The sequence below is a fragment of the Clupea harengus genome, chromosome 1 (genome assembly GCF_900700415.2).
Source record: "Clupea harengus chromosome 1, Ch_v2.0.2, whole genome shotgun sequence".
Taxonomy (NCBI): domain Eukaryota; kingdom Metazoa; phylum Chordata; class Actinopteri; order Clupeiformes; family Clupeidae; genus Clupea; species Clupea harengus.
The window spans coordinates 13,419,928-13,444,496 of NC_045152.1; the positions used below are offsets into that span (position 1 = coordinate 13,419,928).

General features: G+C 45.1%; 1 protein-coding gene and 1 long non-coding RNA gene across 2 annotated transcripts in view; both read right to left on the reverse strand.

Annotated features, from left to right (window-relative positions):
• The window catches only part of LOC116220562, a 3,147-nt gene extending 1,404 nt beyond the window's left edge, over positions 1 to 1,743 (reverse strand). Inside the window, exons 1-2 of the long non-coding RNA XR_004163748.2 lie at positions 1,418 to 1,743; positions 773 to 893 (exon numbers count right to left, since the gene is read on the reverse strand). This is a non-coding gene — a long non-coding RNA (uncharacterized LOC116220562). The remainder of the gene's footprint in view (positions 1 to 772; positions 894 to 1,417) is intronic.
• A 5,381-nt stretch (positions 1,744 to 7,124) lies between these two features.
• Positions 7,125 to 23,032, reverse strand: LOC116219961 (laminin subunit alpha-3-like). The gene is made up of 20 exons (XM_042710705.1): positions 22,955 to 23,032; positions 21,700 to 21,813; positions 20,364 to 20,482; positions 19,863 to 19,943; positions 19,244 to 19,347; positions 18,989 to 19,024; positions 18,197 to 18,348; positions 17,885 to 17,995; positions 16,668 to 16,779; positions 15,451 to 15,618; positions 14,559 to 14,755; positions 13,704 to 13,820; positions 12,718 to 12,872; positions 11,749 to 11,890; positions 10,747 to 10,846; positions 10,402 to 10,518; positions 9,793 to 9,978; positions 8,835 to 8,986; positions 7,845 to 8,057; positions 7,125 to 7,154 (listed from the first exon to the last, which is right to left on the reverse strand). The coding sequence occupies exons 4-20, from the start codon at positions 19,925 to 19,927 to the stop codon at positions 7,125 to 7,127; spliced, it is 2,157 nt and encodes a 718-aa protein (XP_042566639.1). The 5' UTR covers positions 19,928 to 19,943; positions 20,364 to 20,482; positions 21,700 to 21,813; positions 22,955 to 23,032.
• Between the last annotated feature and the right edge of the window lie 1,537 nt (positions 23,033 to 24,569).

Below are 24,569 nucleotides of genomic sequence, written 5' to 3' on the forward strand. Positions count from 1 at the left end.
GACATGGCCAAAGGGCATTGTGTGATGGAATGAAGATTTTGTGACCTTATAAGGAGAGGTCCGTGATGAAAAGACGGAAGCAGGAGCAGTTAAAAGCTGAGCTCAATGCATGTAGAGGAGCTCCTCTTTGTTTGCTGAGCGCTTGACGACTTGGGGACCGAGTCTTGTTTTTTTTTCTTTTCTTTAAATTCTTGTTGACCTCTTTGACATTAAATCTTGGGGTACTTTTTAAATACCACAAAACTCGCTTCTGCGTCAGTTAATGAAGTGAGTTAAGCTCCGCGCCCCGCTACACACCTCGCTTAATTACACCTGTCAGACCAGCAGCCTGTGATCCGGAACGTCCGATACCTAAGAGAGGTGGGGACCTTTGGCACAGAAAAACCTGTCGACTGCGTGGAAAAGGTGAGTTGTCCCTCTCTTTCACTCTAGAAGAGAGTACTTGAAGGTGATCTCAGTAGGCACACTGATTGATCCCTTTTAGTATCTAGGCTGAAACATACAATTAAAGGCTTGGAGATAATGTGACATGATTTATCCGAACTAAGTTGTATTCTGATTTGCGTGGCAGATAACCGTAGTAATTACTTGTGAGAGCGCGTGAAAAGCTCGGGCGTCGAAAAGCACACAATATTTATCTATCGGTGCCACACTTATGCATTTCTTAACAATGCTCTGTGTGAGTTTACCAGTAGATTCATGCCTTCATGCTCTGTGTGGGTTAGGGTTCATGCTCTGTGTGGGTTAGGGTTCATGCTCTGTGTGGGTTTACCAGTAGATTTTCCCGGAAGCCCCTCATGACTCCGAGCATCTCGATGAGGGTTTCCCTCTGTGAGTCCACCTTAGGCCAGTTCTGCAGGGAGCCCTTCAGGGCGGGGGCCGTTATGCCGTCCCTGAGAGTAAAACACATCAACACCAGGGCACATCAACACCAGGGCTCATCAACACCAGGGCTCATCAACACCAGGGCTCATTATGGGATTAACACACATCAACACCAGGGCTCATTATGGGATTAACACACATTAACACCAGGGCTCATTATGGGATTAACACACATCAACACCAGGGCTCATTATGGGATTAACACACATCAACACCAGGTCTCATTAATACCAGGGCTCATTATGGGATTAACACTCATCAACACCAGGGCTCATTAATACCAGGGCTCATCATCACTGGTCTGTTAGTGTTACCTCTCTCTCAGAGACAGTGGGGCTCAGTGGTCTGTTAGTGTTACCTCTCTCTCAGAGACTCTGGGATCACTGGTCTGTTAGTGTTACCTCTCTCTCAGAGACTGTGTGGATCACTGGTCTGTTAGTGTTACCTCTCTCTCAGAGACTCTGGGATCACTGGTCTGTTAGTGTTACCTCTCTCTCAGAGACTGTGTGGATCACTGGTCTGTTAGTGTTACCTCTCTCTCAGAGACAGTGGCACTCCACCGATGTAGAAGAAGTTGTAGACGTCTTTGCTGTAAGGGATTGTTATGTGCGTTTCTCCCAAGACTTTTACGTCTGGATCATTGAAGACGATGTCAATCTTTTTGAACGTATCTCTGGCCTGAGGAACAAGAGGAGGAAACACACGGCAGCAGGTCGGCAAAGGTCACACAAGGTCAACAATGGTGTGCTAATCTTCATATTTACCACTACGGACCACCCAGATACCAGATAGGTTTGTGACCTTTGTGAAAGTCAGAGACAGGCCCAAATTAGCACCAGAACCAACCCAGTCCTAGCTGGCCCAAATTAGCACCAGAACCAACCCAGTCTTAGCTGCTGTTTGGACTGGATATCAACAGAAGCTGCTACTAACCTGTAATATAATCCTGACAATAAATAGAAATCGTGCGCAAACATTTTCCCCTCCATAGAGCCAACATTCTAGAATGTACCTTCTTGGGCATTTCTTAGCTCCTTCAACCAATATCAACACTTCCACACAGAATAATTTGTATACACCACATTTCAACCAATTGGCACAGATGGGTCCATTACATTGTGTGAAAGTTAAAGAAAAGACCTGCTTTAATGTAGATTTAACACAAATGGTGCTCTACCAAATAGTTGAGCAGACCATTAAAGGAGAGTACAAAGGCCTCCATACCGTGGGAAAGACTTCTGTCGCAGTCCTATTGGAATGGACCTGGTCACCCTGTCTTCCGGTCAGCACCAGGTGGCCCTTCTCCACAGTCACGCTGTAGTAGGATCTCTATGGCACAGTGAAGGATGTGTGTGAAAGGGCATGTTTGTGCAGTTACACACTCTTACAGTAACCGAGGAACTTAGCACACTATGGAAGCAGATGATTTATCTGTGTGGATGTTGTCATGCAGGAAGACAGGCTCAAAACAAGACGTTTGAGACATCAGGACATCTTCTCTGTCAAGGTAGTGTTTAGGAGAGTAACAGATCATGCCCTTCAGAATGTAGATTTAGAATTTAAAATATATAGGACCACCGCCTAAACGTATGTGCCCAGCTCCAGATAATGGGTAGCTGCATTGCCTTGCAGTGGTGTGGTGAGTCACATTGGTGATCATCATTCTAACGTTGGCAGACACAACAGATTAAAATGTTCTAATATGAACTAGCATCTTCATTAAAGCTTTTTATTGAAAAGAAGAGTGCCTTGGTCCGAACATTTTCTTGTAAGATTCAAATGTTCTTCCATGGAGTACCTCATTTCCAATGTAGAACAATAGTGCATTCCTCAGCGAGCTCTTCACACTGAACTCGACCCGTCTTCTGGTCTTTGACTGGGTTATGTTGACCGTACCGTAGCCTGTGCCATCAAAGTACAACTGCTCTGTCTTGTCTTGGGAGACCTGCCTAAATCCAGACAAGGAAAACAAGAGGGGGAATGTCATATTAAGGTCATATGAATGTCACATGAAGAAAATCTTGGCAAACTTTCTCCTGATATGTTTAGGGCACATTCAAATTCATACTTAAACTTGAACACAAACAGAATACATACAACAACAAGTTTCTTGAAACTTTCTTTAGATAAAGAATGCAAAATAAATGCCAAACTTACCATAGGTACTAACTCTCCAGTCATCCATTAAAGGACATATTACTCCCTCCCTCTCTCTCACTCTCTCTCTCTCTCACACACACACACACACACACACAGGGAGAAATAAAGACAAACAAACACTGGGAGAGACAAAGACACAAATACACACACACACACACACACATACACACACACACAAACACTGGGAGAGACAAAGACACACATACACACACACACAAACACACGCACACACACACAAACACACACACACAGCGTTGGAGTGTATGAGAGGTACCTGACACAGGGTTGTTCCTGGTTAACGTTGACGACTCGATGGAAGTTGTAGAGGCCCAGAAGCCTGTGGCTGAGCGTGGAGGACTCGATGCACCCGCGGTACAGCGATAAGCCCAGGCCCATCTCAGCAGGGGGCTACAAGGAGAACCATAGAACCATATCAAACACCTACACACAGTCAATAGAACACTCATACACAGTCAATAGAACAGTCATACACAGTCAATAGAACAGTCAAACACAGTCAATAGAACACATACACAGTCAATAGAACACTCAAACACAGTCAATAGAACACTCAAACACAGTCAATAGAATACTCAAACACAGTCAATAGAACACTCATACACAGTCAATAGAACAGTCAAATACAGTCAATAGAACACTCAAACACAGTCAATAGAACACTCAAACAGTCAATAGAACACTCAAACACAGTCAATAGAACAGTCAAACACAGTCAATAGAACAGTCAAACACAGTCAATAGAACACTCATACACAGTCAATAGAACAGTCAAACACAGTCAATAGAACACTCAAACACAGTCAACGAAACACTCAAACACAGTCAACAAAACACTCCACAGATGGAAACACAACTGAGATATTTGTATTCAGTGGTCAAAAAGGTGGTTTGTTTATCTGATGGGCAAACAATCTTAGAACTCTAACACAGCCTGCATTTCCTGCAGCACACACACACACACACACACACACACACACACACACACACACACACACACACACACAAACACAAACACTGATCCTTATCAGGAGTAAAGGACTTTGGCCATGACACAACTGGAAGGGTGATGGAGAAAAAACAGAAGAGAACAGAAGAAAGCGTTTTTCTATTTTTACTTTGAGATAATGATCCGTCTGGTTTTGTTGTTTGTACTTTTCCTTTTATTCTACTTCAAAGGTGCCAGAACAAATAGGCACGTTTCAAACCAGTCGTGCGCTTGCTGTATTTTGCCCCCTGGTGTGTACAGCTATGCTCACCTATTATATCTACACAGAGTGTAGTCTCTTTATGCTTTCCAGAAGCATTGCTGTGCTTTAATGATATTAACCCATATGGGAAAGCTCTATAAAACACATACAGGAATCGCACTTGCCATGTACAATACTTGCATGATAAATCTGAGGTAAAGAATTTGCATATAGATTTCATACTAAAATGGCATAATGCCCTTCCACATGCAAGGTAGGATATATTAGTTTTTCTATTTTACAGTATATAACTAAGTGTGTTAACACACTGTTATCATATACTATATTATAGAAAAATGAACACATGTGACCTGCATAGCAGCTAATCCTGAACACTGAATGGAATAAGCACCAGCACCAGCACCAGCACCAACACCAGCACCAACACCAACACCAACACCAACACCAACACCAACACCAACACCAACACCAACACCAACACCAACACCAACACCAACACCAACACCAGCACCAACACCAACACCAGCACCAGCACCAGCACCAGCACCAGAAACAACTTAGTCTACGCTGCTTTCTGGACTAGATTGCATCACAAGCTACCACTAACTTACTTATTATGATATACTAATATATACACTACTAATACTAATATATATACTAATTATAGTATACTAGTATATATATATATAATTATAATATATATTATATATATATAATTATAATTAGGGATGCACCGATACCACTTTTTTACAAACCGATACGAGTACGAGTATTTTTATTTGTGTACTTGCCGATACCGAGTACCGATACCGATACTTCTTAGATTTGGTCTCCATGAAAGTGCAATTAATTCGGAGGCAGATTTTATTTTATCCTCTGCAGATTATGTCAAGCTTATAGTACAAAATTAACAGAAGGCTATCCCAAGCCAAAAATAAACAGAGCTTTCTGGTTTTAACACACAAAAAAAGCCTTCAAACAGACAATATCATCACATTACACAAAATGCAAATATAACCAGATAAAGGCAATTCAATTTGCTGCATAGTTAACAACACAGTCTGCTTAACAAAAAGTGAACAGAACTATTACTGGATTAGCACAAGAGCACATTTCAGTTACAAAAGGATCAGAAGAATCTCCTGCTCAAGTACACAAACAATCACTTAACCTCTGTGGCACAGTCTTTCTCTCTACCTCTCTCTCTCTGTGTGTGCGTGCGCGTTTTTTTCTTTTGCAAGACGTCAGTTAAGATTGGTTGCTTCGGTCTTGCGCCACTAGCATCAGTGAACTCTGTGTACTTAGCACTATGGTGCGTCTTCAGATGTTTAATAAAATTGCTTGTGTTAAACAAAGTACTTTCCTTTCCGCCCCTCGACACCGTAGCAGTGCAGATCTTACACTGTGCCTTACTCCTGTCGTCGTCATTTATCTTAAAATGAGCCCAAATCGCCGTTAAGGCAGCACAACGGACTTGCTAATCGCTAACGAGATGCTAGCAGCTAAATTTAGCGAAACCTGTATACTGAAATACTTTGACACTATGACAAACTTTCCTAACACAGTCAAACATCAAGCAAATGCAACACAAGACGGCAAATAAGCTACTTACTAGTCTGGCCGAGAGTGGTAGGACAGGTAGGACAATAAATCACATTTTGTGTCAGCATAGCCCGGCCAGTTTGATGCAGTGAAATACTGATGAGTGGTATCGGTGCTTGGTATCGGCAATTCAAAAACGAGTACGAGTACGAGTATTTTAACGAAGTATCGGCACCGATACCGATACTGGTATCGGTATCGGTGCATCCCTAATTATAATATATATACTACTAATACTAATATATATACTAATTATTGCCGCTAATTATATCTAGAATATAGCCCTCACCAGGCTGGCCCCAATCCTGAACTCACTTCGGCTGGATCCAGATCAGATTTGGGCCACATCTATTCCCGAACCAACAGCACTGGGAATTAGATTTGGGCCGCCGGAGAGATCTGTTCCTGACATGGGTGGAGTGATCTGGTCCTGACATGGGTGGAGTGATCTGGTCCTGACATGGGTGGTCCTGACCCACTGACTTACTGTGAAGTTGTGCGGGAAGCCCCCCACATAGAAGACGGTGCTGCCAGGGTCCAGATGGAGGAGGTTGTGTAGGGAGTCTGGCTGCAGCTGGAAGGCGGGAAGAAGGACTGGCCTCTTTGAAGTGTAGCCTTGCGTGTAGATGACCTCCAAGTCCTGGTAAACTCTAAAAAGAGAGGTGGGTCAGCACAATATAGATTACTGAATCTAAAAAAAGTTTTCATCCCTGATAGAAGCAAACTCTGAAGACCTGGGTCTGGCACAGGTTACCAGGTTACCAGGTTACAAGGCAAAGTCTTGTGAGGGCTGTTTCATCAACCCTCCTCTGGTTATGTCAAGTGAATAGCTGTCGTACGGCTTGTTAGCCAGCAGGGGTAGCTGTGGCGCACCTGTTAAATTCCACGCGGTCGAAATGTGGCGCACCTGTTAAAGTCCACGCGGTCGAAATGTGCCGGGTCCCGCGGTGATCTGGTGACGTTGGTGATCTCCATGCTGTGGAAGACGCCACCCAGCCGATACATGCTGTACAGGACGTTGTTCCTCAGCGTCATGCCCACAAAGTCCTCCGAGGCCTGAGAGGGAAAGACACGGGTGTGTGTGAGAGGGGGATAGGCAGCACTATGTGACTAGAGTTCAGTCTAGAGGTAACCTATTGAGTTTAGTCTAGAGGTAACCCATTGAGTTTAGTCTTGAGGTAACCCATTGAGTTTAGTCTAGATACCTCTACCCATTGAGTTTAGTCTAGATACCTCTACCCATTGAGTTTAGTCTAGAGGTAACGCATTGAGTTTAGTCTAGAGGTAACGCATTGAGTTAAGTCTAGAGGTAACGCATTGAGTTCAGTCTAGAGGTAACCCATTGAAATTGCAGACTAGAAAAGCAATGAGAAATGACAGCTAACAACGCCAAGCTATGCCTGGTGACTTGTCCTGTAAGACCCTCTAACTTCCACAAGTATGTGTGTGTGAGTGTGTGTGTGTTTGTGTTTGCGTGTGTGTGTGTGTGCGCATGTGTGTGTGTGGGTGCGTTTGTGCGTGTGCGTGCGTGCGTGCGTGCGTGCGTGCGTGCGTGTGTGTGTGTGTGTGGGTGCGTGCGTGCGTGTATAACTAAAAATCCCCATGCACCGAGCCAGCCAACATAACTAAACATAACTCATCAAGACTAAACCTTTACCTGCAATGTAAATAACTGCCACCATCAACATAGTGTCCTGTTTCATTGCTCTACTTACCCTTGTAATAGTAACCTACACACTGTGTACATACTAAGCTGTTCTACAATACAATGCTCTCTCCCCACCTTATCCACTATCAATTTTGCATGTATCATCTATATACTATGTTATGTTTGTATGTATCGTGTACATTTACCACATGTATGCTAGCATGCTCATCCTGATATGGGTGAATATGAATGAATCTGCAATGTTTCTGATTGTCTGATTTATATGTTTGTTTGTTGAAAAGATTGTGCTCTTCACTCACATTCTTGTTGCCCAGGTAGAACACAAACGTGTCCTCTGCTTTCTCTCGGCCTTGTCTGCGTCTGCGCTTGCTGTTCGAGTCACCCCTCGGGGGCTCGAGAGGGGGGCGCTGGAGGTAGAGGTCAAGGGTCGTGACCGCACGGAGGTCCCTGAGGTCAGCCGGAGGGCGGAGTTCAACATAGCCCTTACCAGTGAACATCATGGGCACTTTGATCTAAAAATGCAGTTGGAGATAGTAGGAGATGGGAAGGGGGAGAACAAGAAGGAGATAGAGATAGAAGGAGAGAGAGATGGCGGGAGAGACAGAAGGAATATACAGTTAGAGATAGAGGCAGATAGAGGGAAGGAGGGAAAGATAGAGATAGAGAGGAATTGCAAGAAACTGTGATGTGAAGATGACGAGTTTCTATGTGAAAGTCATGAATGGGACGTCTTTTCATCTCTACTGTCTCTACTGATTGTCTCTACTGTCTCTACTATGTTTCATCAGGCCATGTGTTCACTGTGCTAAGATAGGCCATGTGTTCACTGTGCTAAGATAGGCCGTGTGTTCACTGATACAGTTAGGCCATGTGTTCACTGTGACAGTGAAGGTCATGTGTTCACTGTGACGGACAGGCCATGTGTTCACTGTGCTAAGATAGGCCATGTGTTCACTGTGCTAAGATAGGCCGTGTGTTCACTGTGCTAAGATAGGCCGTGTGTTCACTGTGATAAGATAGGCCATGTGTGTTCACTGTGACAGACAGACCATGTGTTCACTGTGCTAAGATAGGCCGTGTGTTCACTGTGATAGACAGACCATGTGTTCACTGTGCTAAGATAGGCCATGTGCTCACTGTGACAGACAGGCCATGTGTTCACTGTGCTAAGATAGGCCATGTGTTCACTGTGCTAAGATAGGCCATGTGCTCACTGTGCTAAGACAGACTTTGTATGCTAGTTCGTTCCTATAATGGATGTACACTTAGTCAGAGTGGGGGTGACTCACCGCGTTAGCCATCTGCCTCGTTTGCTCAATCAGCTCTCGGATGTGCCTCATGCTGTCCAACATGTTTCCACCAGGGGGAGCCAGAGCGCTCATGTTCTCCACATCTGCGAGTGTGTCCACCAGCGTGGGAAAGGTCTGGTTCAGGGCCTGCACTGTGGAGATTTGAGGAAATGTGTCTTGACTGAAAGCCAGACAGGAATGCAGTGTTGGCAGTAAGCTGTTGGCTCAGGCTGTAGCAGTGGGATGGTACAAATAGAAAGGCAGGGAACTGAGGAACAGGAGAGAGGAACAGAGTCTCGAGGGCCCACCATTGTGTTCCCTTTCATTTGTTTGTTTGTCTTTGCATATCATTTCCACTTCGCTGTCTGGTCTGGCCCAGATTGCAACATTTGTTTGGAATAGTTATTTGTCCATCTATATTAAACACCTCTAACATATTTTAGGTTCCTCCCATTGATGATAAAAGGCACTGAAATGTAAGTAAGTAAAATCGAAAGTCGAAAGTAAAACTATCGGAATGAACAACAGCATGGAGCATATTTAACCCAGTATGGGTTGGCTCTGTGCAGACCTGACATATATTCTCTTCCTTTTGTTTATTCATTGTTTTAGACTGTGAACTCTGAACTCTGGTCCCATAGTGAAGGCATTATGCTTGGCTAGGTGAGACACTCCCCTCTCACACACACTTTTACCCTTACCCCAGGCCTTACCCCCTTACCCCAGGCCTTACCCCAGGCCTCCCCCCCTTACTCCAGGCCTTACCCCAGACCTCCCCCCCTTACCCCAGGCCTCCCCCTTACCCCAGGCGTTCCCCCCTTACCCCAGGCCTTCCCCCCTTACTCCATACTTTTATCCATACATTTGTCCTTACTTTTATCAGTAATTGAGCCCTCGTCACACCTGTGGCCACCTAACCCAGAGGGTGCTAAGACCCAGGGGCCTGTGTGGGACTCACATGCATTGTTTGCCTGGTTCAGCACCCCGTCCAGATCCGAACCCCCCGATCCGGCCCCCGCAGATGGGACACTTATGTTCTTCAGGCCAGCACTGATTTCCTGCAGTCTAGTCATCATGGCCTTGACCCTGGCCTCGGCGGACGACACAGCTGCCTTGGTGGAGTTCAGGAGAGCGTCTGTGTCACCTGAGAAAAATGGAGAATGGAAAGCAGTCTGGTATTGCGCAACAGGCTGTGGATGATTTCGCAACAGAACAAATAAAGGGGATTTTATTGTGCCTTTTTGTCTGTAGGGATGATGTCAGCATTAGGGCTTCAGGACACTTCAGAAAGTCTGCATTCGCACAACGTGCACATATCCCGGCAAGCGTAGTCGTGCCCCTCAAGATGGGAAGGAAACTTTAACTCTCTGGTGTAACACACTGGGTGTAACACACAGAGGATGTACAGCCCACCTATGATAAATACAATTCTGATTCTGATTCTGATTCTGATTTATCAAACCCTCAATGGAGAAAATGTGACCCTTCTAAGTGATACATCTGTCTAGATTTTATAATCCTCACACACAGACACGCTCACACACGCTCACACACAGGGCAAGCTGACCTCTGTTGATCATGCTGAGGTTCTGCTGGCTGGCCTGTAGGTCCCTCCAGAGGGCGGCCATCTTGTCCTTTACCCGACCGACTCTCTCCTGCTGTGAACCCAATTCCTCTGCCGTGTCTGCATCGCAAGAGAGGTGGGATGAACACCATGAAAAAAAAGAGCTCTCCATTTGTACACATTCAGGCACAGGCAGACACAAAAAAAGGTTATGAATGTTAGGATGTAATTCTGAAATTCAATTCAGTTCAATTTAATTTACTTCTAAGGTTGTGAGAATGGGCAGAGTGTAACTGTGGGTCAGTGGTTCTCAAAACAAACAAATCAGATGAAATCTTAGAAATATACCATTCAGGTTCTTCTCTGCCTCCTTGGCTTTGGACAGCAGGCTTCTTGCATCCACAATCAGGCTCGAGGCTCGGCTGATAAGGTCTTGCCTCGTCACATCCTTAATCCAAATACGGACAGTCAGCACACGATACACACACGTCCTAAATTAGTGCTTTGTGGTACATAGACACTCTTCATAAGCAAGACATCTCAGAACACTAGTGTTTAATGCTCCTAAACGAATAAGAGTTAACTTTATTAATTCAACTTAATGCTCTTAAACAAATAAGACTGTTTATGACTCTTGACTTCAGGATTTTACATCAGGGACATGTAGGTTGTTATATATGCTTCTGAGAAGCATTGCTGTGCTTTAACGATCAACTATCATCTCGCATATGGAAAAGGACTTAAAAACATGTAGGAATCACACATGTCATGTTCAATACATCTGTGGTAAAGAGTTGCATATAGATTTTATGCTAAAATGGCATAATGCCCTTCAACATATTTAAAGGTCATATTGTTTCTATGGTACTGCATATAAAAAGGACCATAATTATGTGTTAACACACTGTTATTATATATACTATATAAAAATGAACATAAGTGAATTTAACAGACATTTGAAAGGCATAAACCTGCTCTCCTAGTGGCTCTCCCCACACACAACCCCCCCACACACACCCACACCCACACCCACACCCACACACACACACACACACACACACACACACACACACACACACACACAAACAGCGGTTAGAATATGGGATTCCAAGAACTGACCATTACTGTGTTTCTCAGAAGAAGAACATTACAGACAAGAGCCTGTCTCAGGTCAAATAGTGGACACTCAATACTCAATAATGAAACTCTTATACAAACACACACTAAAAGACAGACAAACACACCCAGCTACACACTCAAACACTCACAGAAACAGACAAACACATCCACTTACACCTACAAACATAAACACACACACACACACACACACACACACACACACACACTCACCTCCAGTGCACTGTCTGCTGCCTCCTTGGCCTCTCTGGCTGCAGTCTCAGCCTTCTCTACGGCCTCAATAATATCTGTGTACGCCCTGATGACCTCGAAGAAGTGGTGCACATTTGAGCCTTTGACCACGCTTTGGAGCTTCCTGTGACAGAAATAAGGAGACGCACGCACACACACACACACACTCAGCTTCCTGTGGCAGAAATAAGGAGATGCCTTCAGGACTGTTGATACTGTTGATATATATATGTGTGTGTGTGTGTGTGTGTGTGTGTGTGTGTGTGTGTGTGTGTGTGCTTACTAGACAATGAATAACATGAAGAGTCCCTTAACTCACTCCAGGGGATGCATACCATTAACTATGTTATTATGTTAATGCTAATGTTAAGAGTTAATAAATAAATATGACAGTTAATGTTTTAAACGGTGCATGCATTCATACATGCATGCACACATTATACATACACATTTATACCTACATGCATGCATGCAAGCATACACTCATTCATACATACATTCATACATACATGCATGCATACACTCATTCATACACACATGCAATTATACATACATGCATGCATGCAAGCATGTACTCATTCATACATACATTCATACATACATGCATGCATGCATGCAAGCATACACTCATTTAACATATGGACTGTATAAATGTCCATAGATACATGTATGCATACATTGAAAGAACAAAAACTTTCTGTCCACTGTATTGGTCTGTGAAGGACCAGCTTAAAACAATATCCACCAGTGTAACTGCATCCACAACTCAATACAGCACACACATGCACACATTAACACATGATCCATGGTCTGTGAAGGACCAGTTTAAAACATTGTCCACCAGTGTAACTGCATCCACAACTCAACACAGCACATTAACACATGCACACATTAACACATGATCCATGGTCTGCTTGCTATGGGGACACAAGTGAGCCCAGTGAGGCTTACATGGAGAGCGCCATGGCCAGATCGCTGAGGTTTCGAGCGTGGATCTCAGCCTGTTGCACAAGACCCGCCACTGATGCCAAGGAGGAAAGGGAGCCAAGTTTCTTAACAAGATCGCTCTCTGCCCCATCCAGCTGTGCTGCCAGATGCTCATATTCCTAAATAAGGGAAGGAGAGGGAGGAAGGGGACAAGAATGACGAGGGAAAGAAGGAATTCAGAGCGATAGAGAAAGGGAAGAAGGAAGGGAGTGAGAGAGAAAGAAAAAAAGATTTTGGCATCCAGCCAAGGAATGCATTTATTCTGAACCAACATAAATTCAACCACTGACTTGGCAGCAGACACTAAGAGACTCTAAGATTCATTTCTAACCACTAGTTGGCCTTATAGACATAATGTAGGGAAGTGGAAAAAATGTTGTAATGTTTGTAAATGCGTGTGTGTGTGTGTGTGTGCGTGCGTGCGTGCGTGCGTGCGTGCGTGCGCGCGTGCGTGTGTGTGATGTGTTGTCATAGTTGTGTGTGTTGTCCTATACAAGATTTTTTTTCCCCTGTTGGAGTAAGACCGTAGGGTGACTTAATTGTCTTAATATCCTGTATCATGCTCAGCTGGGGCACTGTGTGCGTGTGTGTGTGTGTGTGTGTGTGTGGACGTACTGTCTTAATGTCCTGTATCATGCTCAGCTGTGTGTGTGCGTGTGTGCGTGCGTGCGTGCGTGCGTGCGTGCGTGCGTGCGTGCGTGCGTTCGTGCGCGCGCGCGTGCGTGCGTGTGTGTGGACGTACTGTCTTAATGTCCTGTATCATGCTCAGCTGGGGCACTGTGTGTGTGTGTGTGTGTGTGTGTGTGTGCACGTGCGTGTGTGTGTGTGGACGTACTGTCTTAATGTCCTGTATCATGCTCAGCTGGGGCACTGTGTGTGTGTGTATGTGTGTGTGTGTGTGTGTGTGTGCGAGTGCGTGCGTGCGTGCGTGCGTGTGTGTGTGGACGTACTGTCTTAATGTCCTGTATCATGCTCAGCTGGTCAGACACATTCCCCAGCAGCTGTCTGGTCATCTGCAGGCCGGAGGTGACGGAGTCTCTCTCCTCCGTCAGTTCCATCACGCGAGACTGACAAAGCGCAGCAGAGACGCACAAAGGAGGGAAGAAGCAGTACTTTATACTTTACAGCAGGGCTTCTGGTAAACATAACGCCATTAATACATAGATACATGCATGCATACATTGAATGAACACAAACTTTCTGTTAACTGTAGTTGTCTGTGAAGGACCAGCTTAAAACATTGTCCACCAGTGTAACTACATCCATAACTCAACACAGCACATTAACACATGATCTATGGTCTGCTTGCTATGGGGACACAAGGGAGCCCAGATCGCTGCGGTTTGTGTTGCACATTAAGGCCACTGGGCCAACTGCTCTGTCCTTAAGTGTTTAGAGTCAACACTCTTTTAAACTCGCAAGTGGATGGAGTCACATGGCTACTTTAGCCCCATTACTGCGCAGTGAATCAGCTGAACCCAAGCTTGTTTTAGACACCAATCACATTCAACTCGCACTAAGTTAAGTAGTAAAGCGCAGCTAAGCTAACCAAATGCTAACTGAGAGTGCTAACTGCCACATTAACATCTGCCTGAGAGATGTTTTTTCTTCAGTTAAGGTAAGAGGTCAGATATGGACACAAACAGTGCTGGATCTAAGCATGTTTTCTTCAGTGAATGCAGGATCTGATGTAGACACTAACGGTTCCGGATCGGAGCCTTCCTAAGCTCCCCCTTGCGTTACCTGCAGCATTCTGAGTGTGGCCTTGCGTTACCTGCAGCCTCCTGAGTGTGGCCTTGCCTTACCTGTAGCCTCCTGAGTGTGGCCTGGCTCTGATGGTTGAGCTTGTGTGTGCTTTTCAGCGCGCTCTCTGCGTGTTCCAGGGCCTTCTGCAGGTCCCTGAGTCTGGCCAGATCTCTCATGAGAGATCCCCCGATCCTGTCTGCCAACGCCTGATTGGTGCTCGAAGGATCCGTGAGGTTCCGGGTGATGTAATCAAGCACTGCCATGGCAACACAGAATGCGTGGTGAGGAGCTCGCTATGTATGTTGCGTACAGCTACCACAAATATGCAAGCATACTGTATATAAAACATATTGTTGATCCCAAACCTACCCTTCCATGTGTTTCATATGTATACACCATGTGTCCCAGCACATCTGAAGGCATGTTTATTGCACATAGTGAATGTGCTATACACTTTTTAATATGTATTTTTGTTTATGAAGGTTCATTTATTCCTAAATAATGATTTATTTTATTGCTGACCTATCTATGGCCCAATTCAGTGCAGCCCTGTTTAATACGTAAACAAATCTCAAGGGTGTTTTTCCCCTCCTCTTGTGGTTTACCTTTGACCGATGCAGGCTGCTACAATACTGCAATTATGAGATAAGGTAATTATGAGATAAGGTTAATCTGGCTGATCTGAACAAACAGTACAAACAGAAAGTGGAGGTGGAGGAGGAGGAGGGGAGAAATGGCAACAACAGAGAAATTGAAGGGTAACAGGTAACTCGGGTAACAGGTAACTCAGGTAACCCCGCTTCATGACACTAACATAAGCTGCCATGGCAACCTGCCACTGTCAAATCAGCTGCCATGATATATATGACATCTGCCACAACATGTTTACGACATGACGTGGTTATGGTCTTATGAAGCAGGGTCCAAATAAAGTCCGGTTCTGGTTCTTACGGTTCTGGGCCTGACGGAGCTCGGTGTGGGCCACGGTCCTCTGGCCCGAGCAGTTCTGTCTCCTCATCTCCTGAACCAGGTGCTTGGCCTCCCCCAGCATCCGCACAGCATCCTTGTCAGAGACCGGACCGCTGGTGTGGTTGCCCCTGGCGATCTGGTCCAGGAGGTCTGGGAGAGAAGGAGAAGGGGGAGAGGGAGAGAGGCAGAGGAGCGAGAGGGAGGAGAGAGAGATAGAGGGGGGGAGAGGGAGAAGAGAGAGAGAGGGAGGGGAGAGAGAGAGGGAGAGTGTGAGAGAGATAGAGGGAGAGGGGGAGAGAGAGAGGGGAGAGAGGGAGGAGAGGGAGGGGAGAGGGGGAGAGAGAGAGAGGGAGAAGGGGGGAGAAAGTGACTGATATTAACCACCATATTTACTGATGTGAACAGGTCACTAAGGTGACCATCACATCTACTCTGAGTGCACTAGTCATGCCTCAAGACTAAAGATGGGCGTGCCTTTTCTGTTGCTCCCCCTGTCCCCCTGTCCCCGTCCCCCCCGACTACATTACGTTTTCTCCCGCCATTGATAGTTTTCCCACTCGTATGATTTTGGATTTAGTGATTTGATGTGTTTTCCATTTTAGTCTTGCCTTTCTGCGTTCACTTGTTGATTTTATTTTAACTCCTCGTTCCATTTAGTCATGGATAATATATTTGCCTCGTGTGTAAAGCACTGTGGCTCAGCTCCTGTTGTTTTTAAATGTGCTATAAATATAAAGTGACTTGACTTGAAATGGAGAGAGAGGCACATAGACAGACACATAGACAGATAACAGACACATAAACAGATAACAGACATCTGTACAGTAATGTGGAGCAGTAGAAACTGACAGGCAGATGTAGATTGATTGTGGATAATCTGTTTGAGACCATGTTGACATGATGCCTACTATGTGTGCACTGTTTGTGAAGATCATCTCTTCATATCTAAACCAGTCTGAAAGGTAGACTGAACAAAGTAAGAACACAACATGACAATCTTAAGGATCATATTTACAGAGTTGCAACTCATGCAGGAAATCAGGCAATGCGCAACCGTGGCTACAGACAGGAGTTAGTGAGGAAGAAGCTTTTTGGAGAAATTACCGGATCATTATCTTCAGTTCATGGCACGCACGAGATCAAAACTCGCCACATTGGATTCCTGTTTGTTTCGGTCTAGATGAGATGATTGTATTTACCCTGTATGTCGTTCAAAAGATCTCCCACGCTGTTAAGCAGCTCCTGGCTTCTGTGCTTGGTGTGGTTCACAGTCTTCAGCACCTCCTCGGACTGAGGGAAGAGCTTTCTGGCCTGCACAAACACAAAAGTACTAATCAGTGAAAAAACGCATCAGTGAAAGACTATAATAGCATCGAACCAAGAGCAGAGGTGCAGGACATGCTGGTGATACTGACACTGAGATGCTTCCCCCCCCCCCCCCAGCAGCTGTCTCTTAGTTTGACGATGACCGTGCTGAGTAGTCCTTTACGGTGCCAGTGCGGTTAGTACGTTTATTTTATTTCCTGTTTATTTATCTCTAGAAAATCTGTGTGTTTTTTTTTACAAGTGTTTGTAACCCCCCCCCTTTCTTTCCTACTGTGAGGCGCATTGTGTTACTTCCTTGTATGAAATGCGCCGTACAAATAAAGTTTGATTTGATTTGATTTGATTTGATTTGATTTGAAGAGTGGTAGGGGATCCACATCAGAATGGCCATAACTACATAAGATTGGTAGGGGAGCCACATCATAGTGGCCATAACTACATAAGATTGGTAGGGGAGCCACATCATAGTGGCCATAACTACATAAGATTGGTAGGGGAGCCACATCATAGTGGCCATAACTACATAAGATTGGTAGGGGAGCCACATCATAGTGGCCATAACTACATAAGTAAATACAACCACATCATAGTGGCTATTATGTGTTATGGGGGCATTGATTTGCTTTCATTTGTCACTCCGCAGCCGTTACATACATTCTGAATAAGATGCTTCAAAGCGTGTTTTAGCCCACTGCTGAGTAGAATGTTCACAAAAACATGCCTTCACACACACACACACACACACACACACACACACACACACACACACACACACAGACACAGACACACACAAACACACAAACACACACACACACACACACACACACACAGACACACACACACACACACACACACAAGCCTTCATCCATTCTGCTCTTTCCAGTTTGATGGTTGAGATGCAGTTTATTCAGTCAATCCTACCAAACCGTTTATATCCATTCTATGTGTATGGCATGTTTTATACATGCTTCTTGTTCTATACATGCTCCTTGCTCTATACATGCTCCACATTCTACACATGCTCCTCGTTCTATCCCTTCTCCTCGGTTTCAGACACAGTAACACAGGAGGGACAAAGTAGGCGGGCAACCTTGTTGTCCAGGGTGACCAGGTCCTCATCTATGGTGCCCATGTCCATTTCCAGCTGTTTGACTTTGGGCTCCAGGGAAACAGCAGAGGCCTTGAGCCTGCTTAGAAGCTCCTGGGGACGAAGGGAGAGAGAAGGAGAGGGAGAGGGAGTGGGAGAGAGAGAGAGAAAGAGAGAGACAGAGAGAGAGAGAGAGAAGGAGATGGAAAAGGAGAGATAGACAGAGAGAGAGAGAGAGAGAGTTCACTAAGCATGTTGAACAGAAAGGGTTAATGAAGTTGTTACGGTGTAGCAGAGGTGTTTTAGGTCGGTTACCCTGGTAACAGTTATGGCCTCCTCCAGCTTCTTGAGTTGAGCCAGAGGGATGCTGCTGCCGGTCAGTTTTCCCAGTTTGGACTTCAGGCGGGAAAGTTCATCATCCATCCCCTCCAGATCCTTCATCAGGGTCACCACACAGATGTCACACTCTAGACCACAGGACAGTCAGGTGTGTTACACAATGTTGTCACCTCACGTTATTTAACATGCAGACAAACACACAGCCATCACTCTACGGACAGGAGCGTAAGATATGTTGATATCTGCTTCATAATGTTCTATATCATATGTCGTATGATAATGTATAGTCTGCTGCATGTCAGGGTCTTATAAGTGGGATAATGTTTAGTCTGCTGCACGTCAGGGTTATCCATCTAATAAGTGGGATAATGTATAGTTTGTTTCACTTCAGGGTTTAATGAGTGGGATAATGTATAGTCTGCTGCACCACAGAGTTTTGTTCGTCCTGTCTGTCCTGTTTGTCCAGTCCGTCCTGTCGGGATTTGTTTTCCGATAAAGACTGCACGTGACCCCTTCCATAAAGTGCAGTGGACTCTGACCTGAGGGAGATCCCCCGACTAAGGACTTTTCACCCCTCATCGTGTTTATCATTATGCTGTCCTTCATGGAGCTCCTAAAGTTGTGATAACACAGTTGTTGGTTGAGTGGGGGCTGTAGGAGCCAGGTCCGATAGTGTTTTTATTAGGTCCTGGGGTGAACTCAATGATATCATGACCAGATAGTGTTCTTATTATGTTCTGGGGTAAATTCAACGACATCATGACAAACCTTGGCAATCGCCGGTACCGTCAGGATTCTCGCACTCTGAGAAAAAAACAAAAACACATTTAGTCGTTGGCAAGTTGGGTGAAAAGCATAATCAAAAACTTTAAAAAGACACAGTGAAAGAAGTACTTGCAGACATATTTGATTTCCTTCCAACCAATTCAGTTAATTTATCTCACAAGAGTAATGAAAAGATCTCTTCGAGCACCTAGGCACCCTTGTGTGAAAGAGCTCAAATGAGAGATAATCATATTTTACCTCCAGTTAAAGGGTGACATTTATTGGCGTTACCATGGTTGCAGTTACATGGCTGGCACCTTCCAAATGGTAACAGTGGGTTACCATAGTAACCAGATGAGCACCTACACCCCCAAGAGTAAAAGATGTAAAGATTCACAAAATGTACAATATCTTGATACATATTCAGATACTATTTTAAATATATATGTTTTGCGAAGGAAAGAAAACAAACCAAACGAAGGACACTGGAAACAAGCATTTGAGGCCGGAGAGAGAACTGTTAACCTCAGACTCATATATTATTATATGTATATACACACACACAAAGTGCAGTATCACGTTCAGGCCCTGTTACCATCATTATATGATCCTACTTGTGACTCCTACTCAGAATCTGACCTGGAGATCACCCCCATCAGCACCCCTATTGTGTAAGGACCTTTAATATGGGTCCAACTTGGCAGTGGCTCACTCCTCTGTGTGTGTGTGTGTGTGTGTGTGTGTGTGTGTGTGTGTGTGTGTGTGTGTGTGTGTGTGTGTGTGTGGCAGTGGCTCACTCCTGTGTGTGTTTGTGTGTGTGTGTGTGTGTGTGTGTGTGTGTGTGGCAGTGGCTCACTCAAGATCAAAGGATACACACCTTTGGCATCTCAGTCCAGTGTAACCTGGTTTACACACACACTCCACGTCTGAACCTACCTGCATACACCCCAATGCAAAACTGGAGAGAGAGAGAGAGAGAGAGACTTTGACTCCTAAAAAAATGTATCGAAAACATTTTGGTAATACTTAAACCCAGGGTTAAAGGGTTGTATAGTATTCATAATGATTGACATACAAGTCTATCTAACTACATAGTAATGACTGCACACAGAATGTGGGGCAATGTTATAGTATAAGCCCTTGAGTGAATGTGTGTGTGCGTGCGTGCGTGCGTGCGTGTGTGTCTGTGTGTGTGTGCGTGTGTGTGTTATAGTATAAGCCCTTGTGTGAATGTGTGTCTGTGTGTGTGTGTGCGTGTGTGCGTGTGTGCGTGTGTGTGTGTTATAGTATAAGCCCTTGTGTGAATGTTTGTGTGTGTGCATGCGTGTGGGTGTGCGCTCGTGTGTGTTTGTGTGTGTTTGTGTGTGTTCGTACAAACCTGTTGGACAGCACAGAGAAAGGACATGGACACAACTTGCATGTCCTCTGCACGGCGTCACCATAGTAACCCTCCGCACAGTGCTCGCAGTGGTCTCCTGCAGTGTTATACTGGCAGTTCTGGAGAGGAGAGGGCCCGACACAACACATCAAGTTTTATTTTATTTAAAGAAACACAGAATATAAAGATGAGATGGGAAATATGGGTATTGTGTACTGGCAGTTCTGGAGAGGAGTTGGTACCAAATGAATGGTAAAATTATTATGTGTTATGAAGTATTATGTGCTGAAGACACACACATCCAATACTTAAAATGTCTTCATCAGACTGACTTTCAAATGTAAAACTCTCATTCAGACTGTCTAAAGTCTGAAAGGAGAGCTTAATGCTGAAAACATCCCTTGTGTGTTTAGTGTGCAGACTTATTGCATTTTATAAATACTGAATGGGCATTGCACCCAATATATCACAATTACCTGCATCAAAGGAGTCAGTCTTCGATCCACTGTTTTGACAATTTAGCTATATCAGTTTTAGTTTTTTAGCTTATGATTTCAAGAAAGTACCTGGGACTTAAGTTACAACAAGAACACAGAGACAGAACAGAAAGAGATTGACTAGTTACCTGGCAACAGACCAAAAGAAACCAGGGAGGAATGGAATTCAGAACTCGCAGAGAATGGAAGGAAATGAAACTACCAAGAGGGAATTACAGACACACACACATGCACACACACACACACACACACACACACACACACACACACACACACACACATGCACACACACACACACACACAAACACACACACACACACACGCACACACAGACACACACGCACACGCAAATGCACACACACACACACACACACACACACACACGCACACATATGCACACACACACAGACACACACACACACACACACAGACACACACACATGCACACACACACACGCACAAGCACACACGAACGTGCACACGCTCACGCACACACACAAAACCATACAGATAAAAGGTTTGTTCTCCTGTGTGTCTATATGCCTTGCGTGTTCTTCTTCAGGAGTGAAGAGTGTTAAAGAAGCTCCTTTCCAGACATCTTCACATGAGGGTGTCACAGAAGCGGCACAAGGAGAGAGAAAAAGGACGAGAAAGAAGAGGAAGACGAATAAGAGGAAGATGAATAGGAGGAAGAGGAAGATGAAGATGAGGAAGAGGCAGACGAGGAAGAGGAGGAAGACGAGGAAGAGGATGAAGAGGAGGAAGACAAATACGAGGAAGAGGCAGAAGATGAATTGAAGGTGCAAAGAGAAGCTTGGACAGTGGAGTTCACTGCTTACCAAACATCTTCCTGTGATGGGGTCACACTTGTGGGAAAGGCCATGGCAGCTGCAGGACACACACAGGCCTTCAAAAGGGCCCTGCCACTCTCGGTACTGCCCAGGGCCACACACCTGGAAACACACCTCATCAGTACACCTCTCCGCTGCCTCTATCATCTCATCAGAACATCTCTTCACTGCCTCTATCATCTCATCAGTACACCTCTCCACTGCCTCTGCATCAGGAAACACATCTCATCAGTACACCTCTCCACTATTTACATCAGGAAACACTGCCTCTGTCATCTCTCCACTCTCCTCTCCACTGCCTCTATCGGGAAACACACCTGTACAAAAGGCATGTCTCAGAGTACATACAGATATAGAGAAGTTAGTGACTATACTGTATGTATACCCTCATTCATATCAGCTATGTTATTTATTTGATATATTATCATTATGCTATATATCTTTATATTTTATAAAAGTGGCATTGAATTTGATTGAACTCAGTTGAAAGTCTGTACTGAAGTATTGCAACGTGCTACGGAGAGGGATGAGATGGAGCTGAGAGCTGACGGCAGCCAGTGTTAACATCTGTTCACTGCTTGATTGCCTTTCTGACCGATCAGAGAGAGTGACTAGTTCATTCCCTGTCAGCAGGCAAACCAGGGGCTGGTCTGAGCCAGAATCAACAGGCATCTAGGGGGTGTCTACCACCGTGAGTCAGACCACTGATCAATGAGACAATTATTAGACAACAGAAATCTGGGTGGTGCCTACCACCACCTGTATTAGATGCTTAGAGACTTACACCACCTGTGTTAGATGCTTAAAGCCTTACACCACCTGTTAGATGTTTAGAGCCTACATGCTTAGATCTTTAAAGCCTTACACCACCTGTGTTAGATCCTTAGAGCCTTACACCACCTGTGTTAGATCTTTAGAGCCTTAGCCTACATCACCTGTGTTAGATCCTTAGAGCCTTAGCGTACATCACCTGTGTTAGATGCTTAGAGCCTTACATCACCTGTGTTAGATCCTTATATCCTTACACCACCTGATAGATGCTTAGAGCCTTACACCACCTGTGTTAGATCCTTAGAGCCTTACTCCACCTGATAGATGTTTAGAGCCTTACACCACCTGTGTTAGATCCTTAGAGCCTTACTCCACCTGATAGATGTTTAGAGCCTTACACCACCTGTGTTAGATCTTTAGATCCTTACACCACCTGTTAGATGTCATCAGGTGATTAACTCTGTGACCTTACCTGAATGATGTTCCCAGACGAGCTGCTGTTCCCTGCAGGGTTGCAATACTTCCGAGGGATCCTGGAGTTTCCCTGCCCGGGCTCACTTCCCGCCTGTCTCTTTTGGAGGCGTCCGTGACCCCAGCTCCTCCCAGACTGTTGCAGTGTGCCTAGGCAGAGACCCATCACGGCTCCCCAGAGCAATACCCTCAACAAACCCACTAGCATGGCTGCTACACAGCAGCTAACTCCCGGTAAATAGGACTCACTCCTGTCCACTGAGCTTTCTAAAACATTACAGAGCTTCACTCTCTACAGCGCTAAACACATGACAAAACAAATGTCGTCCTATTCAATGACATTCAGGCTTCCTACCGTATGATACTATCCTCTCATGTTATGCTAGCTACACAATGCCAAGATATTCTTCACTGTACAGCACTTTCCAACTGACCAGCAGGTCAACACCCAGTTGGTGAGGACTTTCTCTCCAAAAGTATTAGCAAAAAGCCACGGCAGCAAGTAGAAGTTATATCCTGGTAAGCGCAGTGTGTTGGTAAATTGTAAGCCAGTCGCTACAGTAAGTCTGTGAAAATGATCTCTGCAAGGGTGTCTACAGGAGTGTGTGGCACATATGCTGCTGGGTGCAAAGGTAGCAGGTGTGGTCCTTTCCTTTGTGTTTTTATCTTTATCGCTCGCTATCTATCTAAGTGACTGCAGGGAGCGCGGCCACTGGCGAGCTCAAGGCACTACAGTAATGTCTGAACCAGAGCGAAGCAGTAGACTGTGACGGAGCTCTGGCCCGAGTCTGCTGCAGACTGAGTGAGCAAATAATATGCAACAACTGGTCTTGAGTTATCTGCAATCTGGGAACTGACTGAACCACCTTGTGCAAACCACACTCCCACATATACAGGGATGGATTAACGAACGGGCCTACCGGGCTCAGGCCCAGGGGCCCATGAGCTTTAACATGTCCAGGCCCAGGGGCCCGCGGTTTCTTAATCCGTCCATGCACATATACAACACCCCGGCCCACTATATCAGTGTCATCTGCACACGTGTGGAATGCACACACTGCGATCCGTGTGGGAGTACAGCATGGCAGCAGAGAGAGATCGAGAGAGAGAGAGAGAGAGAGAGAGAGAGAGAGAGAGAGAGAGAGGCCTGCACCAGATCTGGCTCAAACGTGGCAAATAGGCTCCAGATCTGGGCCAGAGCCAATCCAGAACCATCTGCCAGAACCAGAACCAGCTGCCATCTCGTCATTCATCCCCAGTCATGTGTAGTCGTGTATACAACATGCACACATGAGTTTTTCTGTGATTTATAAAATGACTAATGTCAGAATCATCCTAAACAGTGGGACACCTGGATGAATTGCAGTCTGTGATTGTGGTGGTGGTTCAGAAAGGCCCTTGGCCGACTGAGGGTCAAGAAGAATATTGTAAACTGATGCCCACGAGGTCGGAGACAAGCTGAGAGTTGCCCAAATTCCCCTGCCTTTGCAAACATATTTGTATTTGATTTATTTCTTTTATATGTTTTTAGTTTTTTTCTTACCTGTTCGACACCTCTGTATGGTTAATCCAACTGGATCAGACCAGAGCCGTCTGTAATGAGCAGGTAACTGCTG

What these genes read in the sequence shown, in the direction of transcription:
- LOC116219961 (XM_042710705.1), bottom strand. Translation starts at nt 19,927, where the DNA reads ATGCAGGTAGGTTCAGACGTGGAGTGTGTGTGTAAACCAGGTTACACT. An exon ending in TCTTTTGAACGACATACAGG is followed by an intron (nt 15,619 to 16,667) that starts GTAAATACAATC and finishes CTTCTCTCCCAG; the next exon opens with ACCTCCTGGACCAGATCGCC. An exon ending in TGATACAGGACATTAAGACA is followed by an intron (nt 12,873 to 13,703) that starts GTACGTCCACAC and finishes TCCCTTATTTAG; the next exon opens with GAATATGAGCATCTGGCAGC.